At 44.4% G+C, this 15,953-nt stretch overlaps 1 protein-coding gene and 1 pseudogene across 2 annotated transcripts in view; both read right to left on the bottom strand.

The window, feature by feature from the left end:
• Positions 1-15,581, bottom strand: part of ATL3 (atlastin GTPase 3) — a 32,708-nt gene extending 17,127 nt beyond the window's left edge. The window contains exons 1-3 of the mRNA XM_080641096.1: positions 15,267-15,581; positions 4,735-4,949; positions 4,452-4,595 (exon numbers count right to left, since the gene is read on the bottom strand). Coding sequence (XP_080497222.1) covers positions 4,452-4,595; positions 4,735-4,949; positions 15,267-15,312 — 405 coding nt within the window. The 5' untranslated portion in view covers positions 15,313-15,581. The remainder of the gene's footprint in view (positions 1-4,451; positions 4,596-4,734; positions 4,950-15,266) is intronic.
• LOC308257770 (large ribosomal subunit protein eL34-like) lies at positions 9,363-9,700 on the bottom strand (annotated as a pseudogene). Its single transcript has one exon. The product of its transcript is annotated as a large ribosomal subunit protein eL34-like (transcript).
• Positions 15,582-15,953: the final 372 nt, after the last annotated feature.

The following is a 15,953-nucleotide window of genomic DNA, read 5'->3' as shown; positions in this document are numbered from 1 at the left end:
AGGGGAGTGACATCTTCAAAGCACTGAAAGAAAAACCTATCAGCCTGGAATTCTATACGCAGCATATATATTTTTTAAAACAAAAACTTTTCAGAAATACGAAAGCTAAAAGATTTCAGCACCTGCAAAGCAGCACTATAAGAAATCTTAAAGACTTAGCTCGTTTGGCTCAGTGGATAGAGCGTCGGCTTGCGGACTGAAGGGTCCAGGGTTCGATTCCAGTCAAGGGCATATGCCCGGTTGTAGGCTCAATCCCCAGTGTGGGGTGTGCAGGAGGCAGCCGATCAATGATTCTCTCTCATCATTGATGTTTCTATCTCTCCCTCTTCCTTCCTCTCTCTCTAAAAAAATCAATATAAATATTTAAAAAAAAGAAAGAAATCTTAAAGGAAGTCCTTCAAACAGAAGAAAAAAAGTGGACAAAAAAATGGAAATATGGACACACAAAAAATGAAGAGCACAGTTAGCACAAATGAAGAGCTAACTACAGGGGTAACTATATGACTTTTTCTTATTATTTAAATACCTTTAAAAGATAGCCGACCATTAAAATAAAAATAAAAACAATGTTAAAGTAAAATATGTGACAATAGCACAAAAGCTAGGAATGGAGGAATGAAATGTCAATTATCTATACTAATAAAAGGGTAATATGCTAATTAGACCAGGACACCTTCCGGGCATCCTTCCGGACAAAGCCATGGTGGCAGGGCCAAGGCAGAGGCGGTTAGGGGCGATCAGGCCAGGAGGGGAGGCAGTTGGGAGTGATCAGGCCGGCGGAGCGGGGGCTGTTGCGGGGGAGCAGGCCGGCAGTGGAGGGCAGTTGGGGGCTATCAGGCTGGCAGAGGGGGCAGTTGGAGGCAAGCAGGCCGGCAAGGGGGGCAGTTGGGGGGCGAGCAGGCCGGCAGGGTGGGGGCACTTGGGGGTGAGAAGGCCGGCAGACAGAGTGGTTAGGGGTGATCAGGCAGGCAGGCAGGCAAGCCGTTAGGAGCCAGTGGTCCCGGATTGCGAGGGATGTCCGACTGCCGGTTTAGGCCCACAGGGATCAGGCCCAAGCCAGCAGTCGGACATCCCCTGAGGAGTCCCAGATTGGAGAGGGTGCAGGCCGGGCTGAGGGATACCCCCCGCCACCCCGCCCCCGTGCACAAATTTCGTGCACTGGGCCACTAGTAATTCAATAAAGCTGTTAAAAAAATTAAAGGTTGGAGGGAAACCAAGATGGCGGCATAGATAAACACCTAAACTGCTGCCTCGCACAACAATTTCAAAACTACAACTAAAAGACAAAACGGACACCATCCAGAACCACAGGAAAGCTGGCTGAGTGGAAATTCTACAACTAGAAGGAAAGAGAAAAGCACATTGAGACTCAGAGGAGCTGCAAAAGGCTGAGGTACGGAGATGCGCGCATGCGCAGAGAAGATTGACTGCTGAGTGCGCAGCTGGCTTTCTCAAGCGGGAGGGAGACGGAAGCTCCCGACTGCGCTGAACTCTAGTTCCGAGTGAGACTCTGTGAAACCAGACTCATTCAGGGGGAATCTGGACTGTCAGGAAAAGAGAAAAGCACAATGAGACTCAAGGGAGCTGCGGAAGGCAGAGGTCCAGAGGCGCGCGTGCACAGAGAGGACTGACAGCTGAGTGCGCGGCTGGCTTTGGCTTTCTCAAATGGGGGGGAGACAGAAGCTCCCGACTGCGCTGAACTCCAGTTCCGGGTGAGATTCTGGGGACCCAGACTCATTCGGGGAGAAACTGGACTGTCTGGCAGTGGGCAAAACTCGAGGGTGGCTTACTCTCAGAGGTGCTTGCAGTGATTACCACAGGACACTGAGACCCGGGGGCCTCATAGGGCAGGGCTGATGGGAAGCCAAGGCTGTCTGCTCCGCCCTGAGACTCCGCCCCATCCAAGCTGAGCACAGAGGCTTTTGCAATTTTGCAAGTCTTGTCTCATAAGGCTGTCTCCAGCACAGAAGTTCTCCCAGTGTAGACACAGCTGATCCTCACAGCCAATTGGCCTGGAGGTCAATTCCTCCTAGTGATACCAACAACAATCAAGACTTAACTACAACAAGGCTGTGCACACAGTCCACAAAGGGGTGCACCAAGAGTGTCCACTTCAGGTAACTGCGGAGGCTGAGCCACTGGGCCCTAGAGGACACCTAGCACACAAAGCTACTCGATCAACTCAGGGAAGCAGCCAAAATGCAGAGACAAAGAAACAGGTCACAAATGAAAGAAATGGAGGAAAGCAAACGACTGGATATAGAGTTCAAAACCACAGTTATAAGGTTTTTCAAGAATTTCCTAGAAAAGGCCGATAAATTTAGCGAGACGCTTGAGGATATGAAAAAGGACCAACTAGAAATTAAACATACACTGACTGAAATAAAAAATATTATACAGAGACCTAACAGCAGACTAGAGGATCGCAAGAATCAAGTCAAAGATTTGAAATACAAAGAAGCAAAAAACACTCAACCAGAAAAGCAAAAAGAAAAAAGAATCCAAAAATTTGAAGATAGTGTAAGGAGCCTCTGGGACAACTTCAAGTGTACCAACATCAGAATTATGGGGGTGCCAGAAGAAGAGAGAAAGCAAGATACTGAAAACCTATTTGAAGAAATAATAACCGAAAACTTCCCCCACCTGGTGAAAGAAATAGACTTACAAGTCCAGGAAGCGCACAGAACCCCAAACAAAAGGAATCCAAAGAGGACCACACCAAGACATATCATAATTAAAATGCCAAGGGCAAAAGACAAAGAGAGAATATTAAAAGCAGCAAGAGAAAAACAGTTAATTACCTACAAGGGAGCACCCATACGATTGTCAGCTGATTTCTCAACAGAAACTATGCAGGCCAGACGGGAGTGGCAAGAAATATTCAAAGTGATGAATAGCAAGAACCTACAACCAAGATTACTCTGCCCAGCAAAGCTATCATTCAGAATTGAAGGTCAGATAAAGAGCTTCACAGATAAGAAAAAGCTAGAGTTCATCACCACCAAACCAGTATTATATGAAATGCTGAAAGGCATTCTTTAAGAAGAGGAAGAGGAGAAAAAGGTAAAGATAAAAATTATGAACAACAAATACATATCTATCAACAAGTGAATTTAAAAATCAAGTGAATAAAAAATCTGATGAACAGAATAAATTGGTGAATATAATAGAATCAGGGGCATAGAAAGGGAGTGGACTGACAATTCTCGGGGGGAAAGGGGTCTAGGGGGTGCGGGAAGAGACTGGACAAAAATGGTACTCAATGGATGAGGACTGTGGGGGGGAGGTAAGGGCAGAGTGTAGGGTGGGAACCGGGTGAAGGGTGGCGGGAAAGAGGAACAATTGTAATAATCTAAACAATAAAGATTTATTAAATTTTTTAAAAAAAGAATTAAAACATTGGATAAAATAATATCTAAAGCTCCTTCTGTAAAAAAGCTACTGTTATATTTCAATGTTATAACTCTTCATTCTCCTAGATTATCTTTCTTTACAAAATGTGATAACCTCCTCATTGTGCTACACATTTTTTTGTATGTGTACTATACATTGTTAAAAAAGAGGGTTTTCCAATATACCTTTCTCCTGAAACCTCACTCAAAAAGAGAAATGAAATAATAAGGAAATGTATAAGAAAAAGGAATAGAAAATGTAAAAACAGCAATCAAGAGTTGTGCATCAACTCTTCAGCCCCCAAAATAATGAATGACTTAGCATTTAGGAAAAGGCTACAACTAAACAACCTGAAGGGGGGATTTGGAACCTTAAGTCCCAGAAAGACTCAAAAATGAGAGAAATGAACAGCTGTGAAGAGATGCTTTAGGAAGGAATGGGTTAAAGTTTGTTTAAAAAAAAGTAGTACTTCAAAGCCCGTCTTCCACTTTAAGACACACATGACTTGCCCCTCCTGACCCTTACAAATAAATTTGGGGATAGGTTCTACAACTGTAGCTTACTATTTTTTTTCAATCCTCACCTGAGGATATTTTTTCTTTGATTTTTAGAGAGAGTGGAGGACAGAGGGAAAGGCAGAGAGAAATATCCATGTGAGAGAAACACATCAATTGGTTGCCTCCTGCACACGCGCCGACCACGGCCTGGGCCGGGAAGGAGCCTGCAACTGAGTTATGGGTGCCCTTGGCTGGAATCGAACCCGGGGCCCTTGGGTCTGCGGGCCAAAGCTCTATCCACTAAGCCAGTGGTCAGCAAACTCATTAGTCAACAGAGCGGCAAACCGCACTGCACTAAGCCAAACCGGCTAGGGCTGTGGCTTACTATTTTTTGTTAGAAGCCTTATATTACTATTTGGCCTTTTAAACTATATTTATGCGTTATTTTTAAACCATAAACATATCATTCCAATAAAAGTTATTTTTAATTGGGTTATCAAAATACACATTAAAGTTCTAATTTTGTTGTGTTATTAATATGTAAGCCTTGCTCTTCCTTACCTTCTTCCCATCTGGCTTTTCCACAGTGAAAACTTCATTCCAGATCTGAATCCCATTAGTTTCTGGGTCAGAGCCCCCTCTCCATGAAAATCCTGTTAATGGTTCTTCTGAATCACCCAGCCAATTTGAATGGCCACCTTCTTTCTACAGGAGAAATAAGACACTTCCATTAAACCTAAAATTTTGAGTATTTTTAAACATCAAGAATAACATGTGAATTGATTTTGCTCTTTTGAACATAAACTCTCACTTTCTAATTTGAAATGAAATAATTCTACCTTACCTGGAAATATAAGTAGCGGAGCAGGAAGTCCAGAAAGAAAGACTTGCCCTTTCGGAAGGCACCAGCCACTGACACCACCACCACATCAAGGTCTCGAATGTGGTCCTGCAAGAGGATGCTGGCCAAGGCTTTCTCTTCTAACTCAAAGGAATGTTGGTCTTTCTGAACCAAAACCACCTGCACTGGACCAGGCTTTCCACTCTCCATGGCATCACCTATGTTGTTACAGAGAAAAACATTAGCGTCAACCTATTTTTAAATATGTATTTTTGAACAAGGAAAAAGCAAGAACTTCAGGTACAAAAGCACTAACCATTTGAAAAATGACAAGTTAGGCTTCATTAAAATCAAGAATTTTTGTTCATTAAAAAATACCATTGAGAGTGCAAATGCAAACCATAGGATAGGAGAAAATATCACAATACCCATATCCAAAGGACTCAGATCCAGAATCAATATAGAAATCCATAAGAAGAAGACACCAGGGCTGGTGTGGCTCAGGTAGTTGAGCATCGTCCCATGCACCCTGAGCTCACTGGCACATGCCCACGTTTCGAGCTTGATCCCAGTAGAAAATCCGTAGGAGGCAGCTGATCATGGAGGCAGCTGATCATGGATGTTTCTCTCTCCCTTTCCCTTCCTCTCTCTCTAAAATCAATAAAAAACATAGGGGCTTTTTTTTTTAAGACAAATATACCAATTTTTTAAATAGTAATGGGCAAAAGACTGAGAACAGAACTTCATATAAAAGGGATAGCTAAATGGTCAATCATCATATGGAAAGATTCTTCCATATCATTACTTATCAAAGAAATGTCAATTAAAACCATAATGAGAGAGCATCTGAGATCTTGCTCACAGGTATATGTTGCCAGTTTGGCTCAAATAAACTCATAAAAAGTTCTGGCAGGAGAGCCACTTGCTGTCCACCAGAATGGCTAAAATTTAAAAGAAGGACAGTAACTGTGGCAGAGGATGTGGTACACTGGAACTCTCATACATTCTGATGGGAATATAACCATTTTGGAAAACTGGCAGTATCTAGAAAGACTCAACAGCCCTGCCCGGTGTGGCTCATTGGGTAGCGCATCAGCCTGCATACCAGAAGGGTCTCTGGTTCGATTCCAGGTCAAGGCAAGTTCTATTCCCCAGACCCAGTCGGGGAGCTTGCAGGAGGCAACCAATGGATGTGCTCTCTCACATCAATGTTTCTCTCTCTCTCTCTCTCTCTCTCTCTCTTCCCCCCCACTCCTTTCCTCCCTCCCTCCCCCTCTTCTCTCCTCTCCTTCCCTCCCACTCTCTCTAAAAATCTATGGAAAAAATATCCTCGGTGAGGATTAGCCCCCCCAAAAAAGTAAACATATCTATGACCCAGCAATTCCACTCCTAGGTATGTCAGCTTTATTCAAAACTGGAAGTAACCCATACGTTCATCAACAGAAAGGGTGCCTGCCACTGCCACACCTTTTGCATATATTTCTTAATCCTCAGAACACTATGGAGTAAATAATACTGTCCTATTAATTATAAGAAAACTAAGGCCTACGAAAGTTAAGCATCTTGCCCAACAGGTCCTGGAGAAGACCTTGAAAAGGTGTTTAGGTGGCTATGTTTTACAGACCGCTCTTAATAATCTTATCAAGGTTTTAGGGGGCAATTCTTAGTTCTAAATTAAGCACTAGTAGTTTTCCTACCAGAGTTGAAAGCAAAACGATAATTCTTGGAAATTCAAAGCTACTTAACATCTATAGATATGTGGAAAGTTTACAAAAAAGTAGCAGTGGGGCCTCAGGACTGAAGCAAAGCACTATTTCCCTAAGTGAGCGTCTATCCCATTGATATTAGGAGATGTATTAGGCAGTTAAAAGGATATTTTATTTTCATAATTATGCATTTCAATGGATCACGGCTTAGAAAGAGGCTAAGTTTCAAGAATGAATCCATTTAAAGTAAACTGAAGGACAAGTATAAAGTAAAGCATACACAGGCAGGAAGATACGGTCAAAACCCTTAAGAATGGCCCCCAAATTACTGTGGTCTGGGAGGCACAAAAGGCTGCATGATCACAGCAGCCAAGGTCAACAACGCTTGACTGCCAGCCTAGCTACCCTTTAAGCTACGGAACTGCTGCTCACTTTTTATACTTTATCAGACAACAACGGGTTCTTGGCACTGTTTTTTACAAACTATTAGAAAACAATATATATTAAATGTCATGCTATTGTTGTAATAAATGTATACTAATACTTTTCTTTACCATTATTGGTGATAAGGAAACATTTCTGTGAATAATCTCTTAGGGTTCTTCTTATTACCACAACAGCAGGTGAATCCAGGACTTAAAAACCTCAGTGTTTCATATAAAAGAACCAAATGAGCCGAAACCGGTTTGGCTCAGTGGATAGAGCGTCGGCCTACAGACTGAAGGGTCCCGGGTTCGATTCCGGTCAAGGGCATGTACCTTGGTTGCGGGCACATCCCCAGTGGGGGGTGTGCAGGAGGCAGCTGATCGATGTTTCTCTCTCATCGATGTTTCTAGCTCTCTATCCCTCTCCCTTCCTCTCTGTAAAATGTCAATAAAATATATTTTAAAAAAAAAAAAAAAAAGAACCAAATGAGCCCTAACCAGTTTGGCTCAGTGGATAGAGCGTCGGCCTTCAGACTGAAGAGTCCCAGGTTCTATTCCGGTCAAGGGCATGTACCTTGGTTGCGGGCACATCCCCAGTAGTGGGTGTGCAGGAGGCAGCTGATCAATGTTTCTCTTTCATCAATGTTTCTAACTCTCTATCCTTCTCCCTTCCTCTCTGTAAAAAAAATCAATAAAATATATATATTTTTTAGCCCTGGCTGGTTTGGCTCAGTGGATAGAGCGTCGGCCTGTGAACTGAAGGGTCCCAGGTTCGATTCCAGTCAAGGGCATGTACCTTGGTTGCGGGCACATCCCCAGTGGGGGGTGTGCAAGAGGCAGCTGATCGATGTTTCTCTCTCATCGATGTTTCTAGCTCTCTATCCCTCTCCCTTCCTCTCTGTAAAAAATCAATAAAAAATGTATTTAAAAAAAAAAAAAACCAATGAGAACAATTTATTCAGACCTTATGGATAAACCCCTCAAAGCAGTACCAAAGTCTCTGAGATAGCTGGTTGCTTACCCAATATTTGTTTTCCCCTCCTGCTAAGTAATCGATTTTTAGCTGGGCAAATTAACTGCCCAAAAGAAACACATTTCCAAACCAACCTTGCAGCTACGGTGTCATCATGTGACTAAATTCTGGCTGGAAATGATATAGCAACTTCCAGGTCATGCATTTCCCCCTTCCTGCTGGCTAGATGGAGAAGTGAGAGTGAGTCATCCTGGACCAGGCACATGAGGGCAACACCCTAGGAATACCGGAGCAACAGGAGAGGTAGGACCTAGGACTTCATGTAATAGGGCTGCCATGCTGGCTCACTTTCATGTGAAAGAAAAGTTAAAATGCGCCTTGCTTGAATCACTCATCTGGAGGCTCAATCAGACATAGCCAAACCTAGAAACCAATACAGCAGTTACCCAGGACTTCACAATTAAGTTCACGATACTTTCAATTTCATCTACTTCGCTATGAAAGTTTCCTGAGCAACGTGAATGTACTGGTATGTAGCAGACACACAATAAACAATCGTAAAAAAGAATGAATATGCACTGTAGTACAGTGGAGGGCTGCAACCCTAAGGATGCAGGTGGTACTGTGAGAGCAAGGGGCATGGAAGATAGGGATACATGGGCCGCAGACAGGAGAGAATAATCCAATGACAAACATGTACGCAGCTATGCACAGAGTTGCTTTGCAGAAGTTGGAGACCACTGAGAAGTTTATAAAAAAAAAAACAGGTGATAAAGCCTTCACTGATGCCTTCCTCTCTGCCATTAACACAGTGAAAAGGAAGAGAAGCAGGCTGTGTTTAGTGAGATGATCCTGCACTTCTCTTCAAACAGTATAGTGGGCATACCGGATTTTTAAAAGATCTTGTTCTTTTGAGGAAGATCTTGAATTGTACCCAAAATTCAATGTAAACAAATAAGCTGCTCACTTCTCACCACACCATCTTTCTCTCTGACTTTCCAGGACAGTGGGACTGTATTTCTGAACTGCCAAGTAAAAACTTTACTTCTACTCATCTCTTTCCAGATGTCACGTGAATGTCCTTTGCTGACTTATCCTCACAACTCCGTCTCCCCAATCCCTTGGGCCCCTTAGTCCAAATTTTAGGGCCTATTCCCTTAGGCCAGTGGTCGGCAAACTCATTAGTCCACAGAGCCAAATATCAACAGTACAACCACTGAAATTTCTTTTGAGAGCCACATTTTTTTAAACTTAAACTTCTAACTCCACTTCTTCAAAATAGACTCGCCCAGGCCATGGTATTTTGTGGAAGAGCCACACTCAAGGGGCCAAAGAGCCGCATGTGGCTCGCGAGCCGCAGTTTGCCGACCACGGCCTTAGGCTAAGCCATCTTCCAACATTTCTTGCCTATGACGTTGACCATCCAAGTCACCATCCCCAAGTGGTTTTTGTTTTCTGAGGTGTTTTTTTTTTCCTTTTAATTGCTTTTATTAAAAAAAAAAAAAAGAAAAAAGCTTCATTTTTTATTTAGCTTTCTGACTCTGCTTGTGCCTTCAATACTTTCACAATGATTTTCTGCTCCTCAATAAGGAAAGCACCCTTGATCCTGTCCTGGACACAGCACACGTGGATCCACCACAGGCCCCGCTGACAAGTTTTTTCATTTTAGACAACCTCATTAGGTCTCACAGCATGAGATCCTCTAAGTCGGCGTGGGCATGCACCACATGGAGATTTTGGTGCTTTCCCAACCTTCTTGGTATAAAGGTAAACAATTCTATTAGCAGGGTTTGGGACAGCCTAGTTTTGTTAGAGGCTGTATTGTAGGACAGCCTCCGACGGTATGTCAAACGCTGGACCATGGGGAATGCCTGAAGTCACCGTCCCCGGAAGAGGGGCCCCAAGTGTCTCTTTGATGATGTTACCTCAGTCCCTTAGGGCTGAACTCCTTCATTACAGTACATGAACATATCATGACAGCAACTACATAAAGGCTATCGAAAACATTTTATGGACAACTCAAAACTGAAACCCCACCGCTCCGCGGCCTTAGTTCCTCTAATTTCTTATTCTCCTCATTCCCCCAGGCAAATTTATTCTTGTTGGTCTTTCTACTGGGAGAACGTTAGGACTCAGGTCCTATCCCAATTCCTAAACTCCAGTTCAACCTACTCACCCATTTGTTCTCACTGCCTAAAATGCTTCTTCCCCCTTCACTCCACACAAACACACCTGTTCATCCTTCAACACTCACCTTCACCCTCCCTTTGTCCTCATCCTCCCAGCCTATCCTCATCCTCCCAGCCTATCCTCATCCTCCCAGCCTATCCTCATCCTCCCAGCCTATCCTCTCAGAGAACACGTCACCTGTATGGGACGAGAAAACAGGCTCTGGAATGGAGACAAGGCAGGGCTTAAATCCTCACTTTCTCCCCTCTAGGGTGTAAGCTCCACGAGGGTAAGAATTTCTGTCTCTTGTTCAGTGCTTTAATTCCCCAACATCCTGGAACAGTGTCCACACCAAGTAGACATCCGATAAATATTTGTGGAATAAACAAACTCCACCACTTAGTCACAATGTGACTATGGATAAATTCCTAACCACTTACAGCTCCATATATTTATAAATCTAATACCCACCTCAAAGCCCAGTGTTGGACACGTTTTAGGGACTTAATAAAGTAGACGCACTTTCCCATTTCCACTAAAACCTTGTACATAGTTATGCTACTCGTTACAATTATTATATTGTAATTCTGATTTACAGCCCAGACTGGGAACCCCTGCGGAGTAGAGAAACGAGGAGGCATTCAGCCTCAGTACCTAACACAGGAAGAATAATAGTTTCCCAGTGTTGTGAACACTAAACCCAAGAGTATACCTCAGTGAAGATCAGTTTCTTCCCTTCCCCGTCCAGTCTTTCTTTCACTGTCAAACTCCTTGAAGGTATGTCTTCATCTACAAATGGAACCATTCCCCTTAGCACCTTGCTGATTTTCCTCTCAGTCTCTCCAGTTTATTTATGATCTCTCTTGCCAAATTTGACAGCCCTTTCTTGATTCTCATTCAATCCTATCTCTCTGACAAAACACAACTGCCTCCCACTTCTGAAACCTAAAACCTACGGACTCGGTGACAGTGTACATTCCTAGTTCCCTTCCAGCCGCTCTATCACCTCCTTTCACTTTTTTCTTTTTTCAGCCTCCTATGATATACACCAAGGCTCTGCTTCAATCTTTTTCGAAGTTCTCATTCACTCCCTCCGCTACGTTGGTGACGCCACTTCATTCATTTCTACCCTGCATTCAGGTCCAAATGTCCAACTGCCGAAGGGACAGATTCACCCGGATATTCCACTATCACCTCTAAGGAGTAATATGTAGAAATATATGGGCGTAAGAGTCAGGACACAAGATCCTGTTCCAGTTCTACCACAAACAACCTGTGTGATCCTGGGCATGTCTAGTCTGTTTCAACAGAAAAATGAGTCAAGATTTAAGCTCTAGAAACCCTTCCAATACTAACATTTTCAAAATCTACATTTAGTATCTTCAAAATGAATCCTCAGCCCTAACTGGTTTGGCTCAGTGGATAGAGCATCAGCCTGCGGACTGAAGGGTCCCAGGTTCGATTCCGGTCAAGGGCATGTACCTGGGTTGCGGGCACATCCCCAGTAGGGGGCGTGCAGGAGGCAGCTGATCGATGTCTCTCTCTCATCGATGTTTCTAACTTTCTATTCCTCTCTCTTCCTCTCTGTAAAAAATCAATAAAATATATTTTTTTAAAAAAATGAATCCTCAGTTAATCCACTTCTCTCAGATCTCCATGGTTCAGACTCCACATCTGCCCTATCTTCCTGTATGCAATATACCATCAAATCCTCTCCTATCTTCCAGGATTTAAGCTCCTGCTTTGGCAAAGGTTGTTATTCTAGTGAGGCAATTTGTATAGGGGAAAGGCCTTCTCAACAACCAGGAAGACCAGAGTGTGGGGCCCAGGTGAGCACTGAATGTAACAGCCTGAGAAAACCACTTGATTCTCGGTGTCTTGGTTTTCCCTACAAAATCAGGCGGAACCACTGGGGTGGACCAGCCTCGGTGCTCGTCCTTATTGTCCAATGAGTTCCAAAAAGCACATTAACTACAGTTGGAAACATCTCACTGGGCAGGGGACATGACTCAGGGTAAAGGTATGGCCCGAGTTTTCCACTCTCCTTTTGAAATCCATTCGCTAAAGTGAAAAAGCAACACACTCAAAACCAGAAGCATACCGTTTTCATGCTTTGTTCTTGCGGGCAGTTTTTAAAGCTCCCAATTCACGAACCAGGCCACAGAAAACATCATCATAAGAGAAAGTACTAAGCCCTCAGCCAACTCTGCGTAGAACTGCTGGGTGTGGTTCCTTTGTGGTGATGGCGAGTAAGTAGTTTTATGTGCTCTACTTTGTCTCAAGGTAGGAGTATGATGGTAGAGACACGATAATTTTTAAGACTGTTTCAGTGAAAACACTACTTAAACCCAACTAAACAGAATATCAGGGGAAATATTATATCCTAATTAATTAAAGGATTTTGGAAGCTTTTTCTCAGTTCATCTGTTATAAAAAAAAAAACCTTTGTATTTTATTTTAGCACAGAATGCTGAACAAAATCATTTTCTCTGTCAATTAAGAATTTAGTAGTGCTTCATGATTTATGAAGATCGATTATGACTAAACAGTACTGAAGATTCAGAAATGCACAGACCCAACTGAATCTAAAAATGATGCTAGGCTATATGTACTACAGGGGGAGGCAGGGGATCTTTTTAATAGAGAATGAGTTAATAGTCATCTTATTTGACTTTTCCCTAAAAATGAGACCATCACTAAAATCATTCTCATTACCTGAAGGTTTTAATTATGTGTTCCAGTTTAGTAAGGCTTTCTTATTTGGCAGTATTTATTGGCCTGAGATTCCTTATCATTTCAAGGCATAAGAAGAGTTAATCATTTGCTTATTTGCCTCCGATACCAGTAACATTCCTTAGCTGTCAACATGTTCTAACAATCAAAATGCCAACAAAAAACTTTTTTTTTTTAGAAATTTGCAATGAAGAGCATCCACTTCTAATACAAATATTGAATTACAAATTATACTTCCTATATAGTAACAAACCAATTCAAACATAAGCAACCACCTATAGGGAAATTTTATTATAAATTAGTATGAAAATTAGATTTGGATTTTTTTTAACTGTTGCCTAACCGCTCAATGAATTAAATCAGAATCTGTGGGTGGGTCCCAAGCATCCACAGGTTTTAAAAACCCCAGGTTATTCTAATGCGCAGCAGGGCCCAGAACTGCAACGCTATGGCAACTAAAAGATTTTTCTTTTAAATAAAAGCTTTCCCCCCTTGATATATCTTAGAGAATATGCTTCTAAAACGTCAAAGACAACTTGGGGAAATGTTTTAGAATTGAGACTCACTTTAAAATGTAGCTGTGTTATTTGAACCATTTCCCAAAATGAAAAAGTAGGCCGTAAAACTTTAACAGGCACGCCTAGTCATTAAAGGTAAATCCTAAACCAGTTCTCAGACAAGTTCATACAACCTAGGGTTCTCTAAGATACTTCAGAGGAACCTTAAAAGATGTGACCCCCAAAAATAAATAACAATATGTGACCAAACTGTTAATAATGACCACTGGGGAACAGGAGAGGTCGAATAAACTTTATATTTCTTGCTCCTTACAATTCTCTATTTTTTTTTAAATATATTTGATTGATATTTTACAGAGAGGAAGGGAGAGGGATAGAGAGCTAGAAACATCGATGAGAGAGAAACATCGATCAGCTGCCTCCTGCACACCTCCCACTGGGGATGTGCCCGCAACCAAGGTACATGCCCTTTACCGGAATCGAACCCGGGACCCTTCAGTCCGCAGGCCGACGCTCTATCCACTGAGCCAAACCGGTTTCGGCTACAATTCTCTATTTTAAATAATCACCATGACTATATTCTTTATTCTATGATTTAGAAATCATAAAAATGAAAAAGTGCTGTACCAATTTTTTTAAAAGCCTATTCTTAAAAACCTATTTAGTGAAAACTAAGAAAATTATGTTAGTACACCTCATCACACTTATCCTCTATTTATTATTACTTTTCTGAATTGCATGTTTACTCCAATGAGATAAACCCTAGCTAATGAAACAGTGTGCTGTACTAGAGTAACGCTTCATTATGGAGAGAACTTTTCATCCAAGTGTTTCATTTGTAGGTGGTTAACGCAGAAACAACAGGGATTTCTAGACTGCAGTACAAGCTAGTTTCTATGGGGGTTGGAAAAAAAGTACTAATTTTAGAATTTCGGTGCATGGCAATTCATGTTCCATACTTGCCGCAGATTAAAACTATGTGGGTTTTGCTTCTCCAAAAGCAAGTCAAAATGTGCAATCGCGTTCTTGGTCCGTTAGTTCTCTCCTCCCCTTCACAAAACATTCCACCCAGCTCCGTCTTCAAACTTGGGGGCTGGGACTTATTTACTAAACGATTCTCCAATGTTATTTTCTGCTCCTGCCTTTCGATTTCGCAAGTGAAACCTCTGGCAATTTCAACAGCCTACACGTTAAACAACAAAGCCAGGTAAGTGACAGGTGAAGTCGCACCCGTGACTTATGGTGACTTCTATTCGGTTTTCATTTAACGCTTTTACTTTTGTTTTTCTTTCTTTCTTTCTCGTCTTCAGGAAAGCCAAAAAACAACGGTGCAGGACCAAACGGACTAAAAGAACTTCCCTAACAAATAATGTAGGCTACATTCTTTTATCTCCTTTATGGTCATAACGTGTGGGTTCAACATCAACTTTCTGAAGACTCCTTGCTGTGCCTCAAGGTCGTTAGGATAAAAATAAGGCGTCCACCCCTAAGCAGCTTCGCGGTCCTTCCTCCAAGGTCTTCTCAAAGGCTGAACGGTCATCAAGCCCCTGCCTGCCCGCTCCCTCGGCCGGTGAGCAAGGCCGCAGCCCCCCGGCCCAAGGTTCCCGGGCCCCAGGCGTGCGAAGCGCTCGGGCAGGAAACGGGCACACGTCCTTGCGCGCCGGGCTCTGCCCAGAGCGGGGCTGAAGCCTCTGGACGCCGCCCCAGGGGTGCGGGGGGGCGCCAGACACGCAGCAACAGCCCGGAGGAGCACGAGCGGCCACCCCCGGGCGCAGGGCCCGACCCCCGAAGGCGGCCGCTCCCAGCCTGGGGCCGAGTAAGACGCCGCCCGCGCCCGACCCACCGGGCCCAGCGAGCAGCCCCCCGGCTCCGAATTCAGGGACATGCGGTCCCAGCCCCGGGACAAGGAAGAACGGCGGCACCGACGGGCGGTCTCCTTCGAGTTCTAGCAGGAAGGGCAGCGGGGGTGGCCATAAAGTGGGCCCGGGGAGGGGGGGATTAGACGCCTCACCTGCTCCTCCCGAGGCAGCCGCTACCGCTCGATGAGGAGACAACATGGAGCCTCCGCCTTTAGCAGAAGCAGCAGGGCTCAGAGAGGGAAGGGCTTGGGCGGGAACAAACTTGGCCTTGGCCTTGGAGGCGGGAAACAGGCGGGGCCTGGGCTCTGGAAGAAACTGGGGAGAAGGAGGGGAGCGCGGAGCCGCGAGGGAGCGAGCACAGGGCGGGTGGGCGAGGCCCGACGGGAGGATGCAGGCGCGGCGAGCCCTAGACCTAGCTGGAGCGGGAAAGCGCACGCGGCCCAATCCCGCCACCGCCCGACCTGTGTGCGCCTGCGCGGGAGCGCGAAGCGCGCCGCCGTCTACCTGGGACTGCGCACTGGGGCCGGCGGTCCGTTGGGAATTGTAGTCCTATGCTCTCTGGGTCCCAGCCAGGGCTCCGGGTTCTGCGCACTCATCCCGGGCGGGGAGGAAGCAGAAGAGGGGGATGGGCTCCTCTGGGCTTTTCGATAACTGAACTACAATTCCCAGCAGGCCTTGCGGGGAGGTGAGGGCCGGCAGGGGCGGGAGCCCGCCAGCCAGTCCCGCCTGGAGCCTAGCCTGGAGACCAGGCCCGGGAGCCAGCCCTTGGGAGAACCGGCATCGAGCTCCTGTCGGCCTTGCGTTTGAGACGGTTTTGGTGTTTAACACTGCTCGGGGCC

The sequence above is a fragment of the Plecotus auritus genome, assembly GCF_963455305.1.
Source record: "Plecotus auritus genome assembly, chromosome: 9".
In the NCBI taxonomy this organism is placed as follows: domain Eukaryota; kingdom Metazoa; phylum Chordata; class Mammalia; order Chiroptera; family Vespertilionidae; genus Plecotus; species Plecotus auritus.
This window is presented reverse-complemented; position numbering and strand designations above follow the sequence as displayed.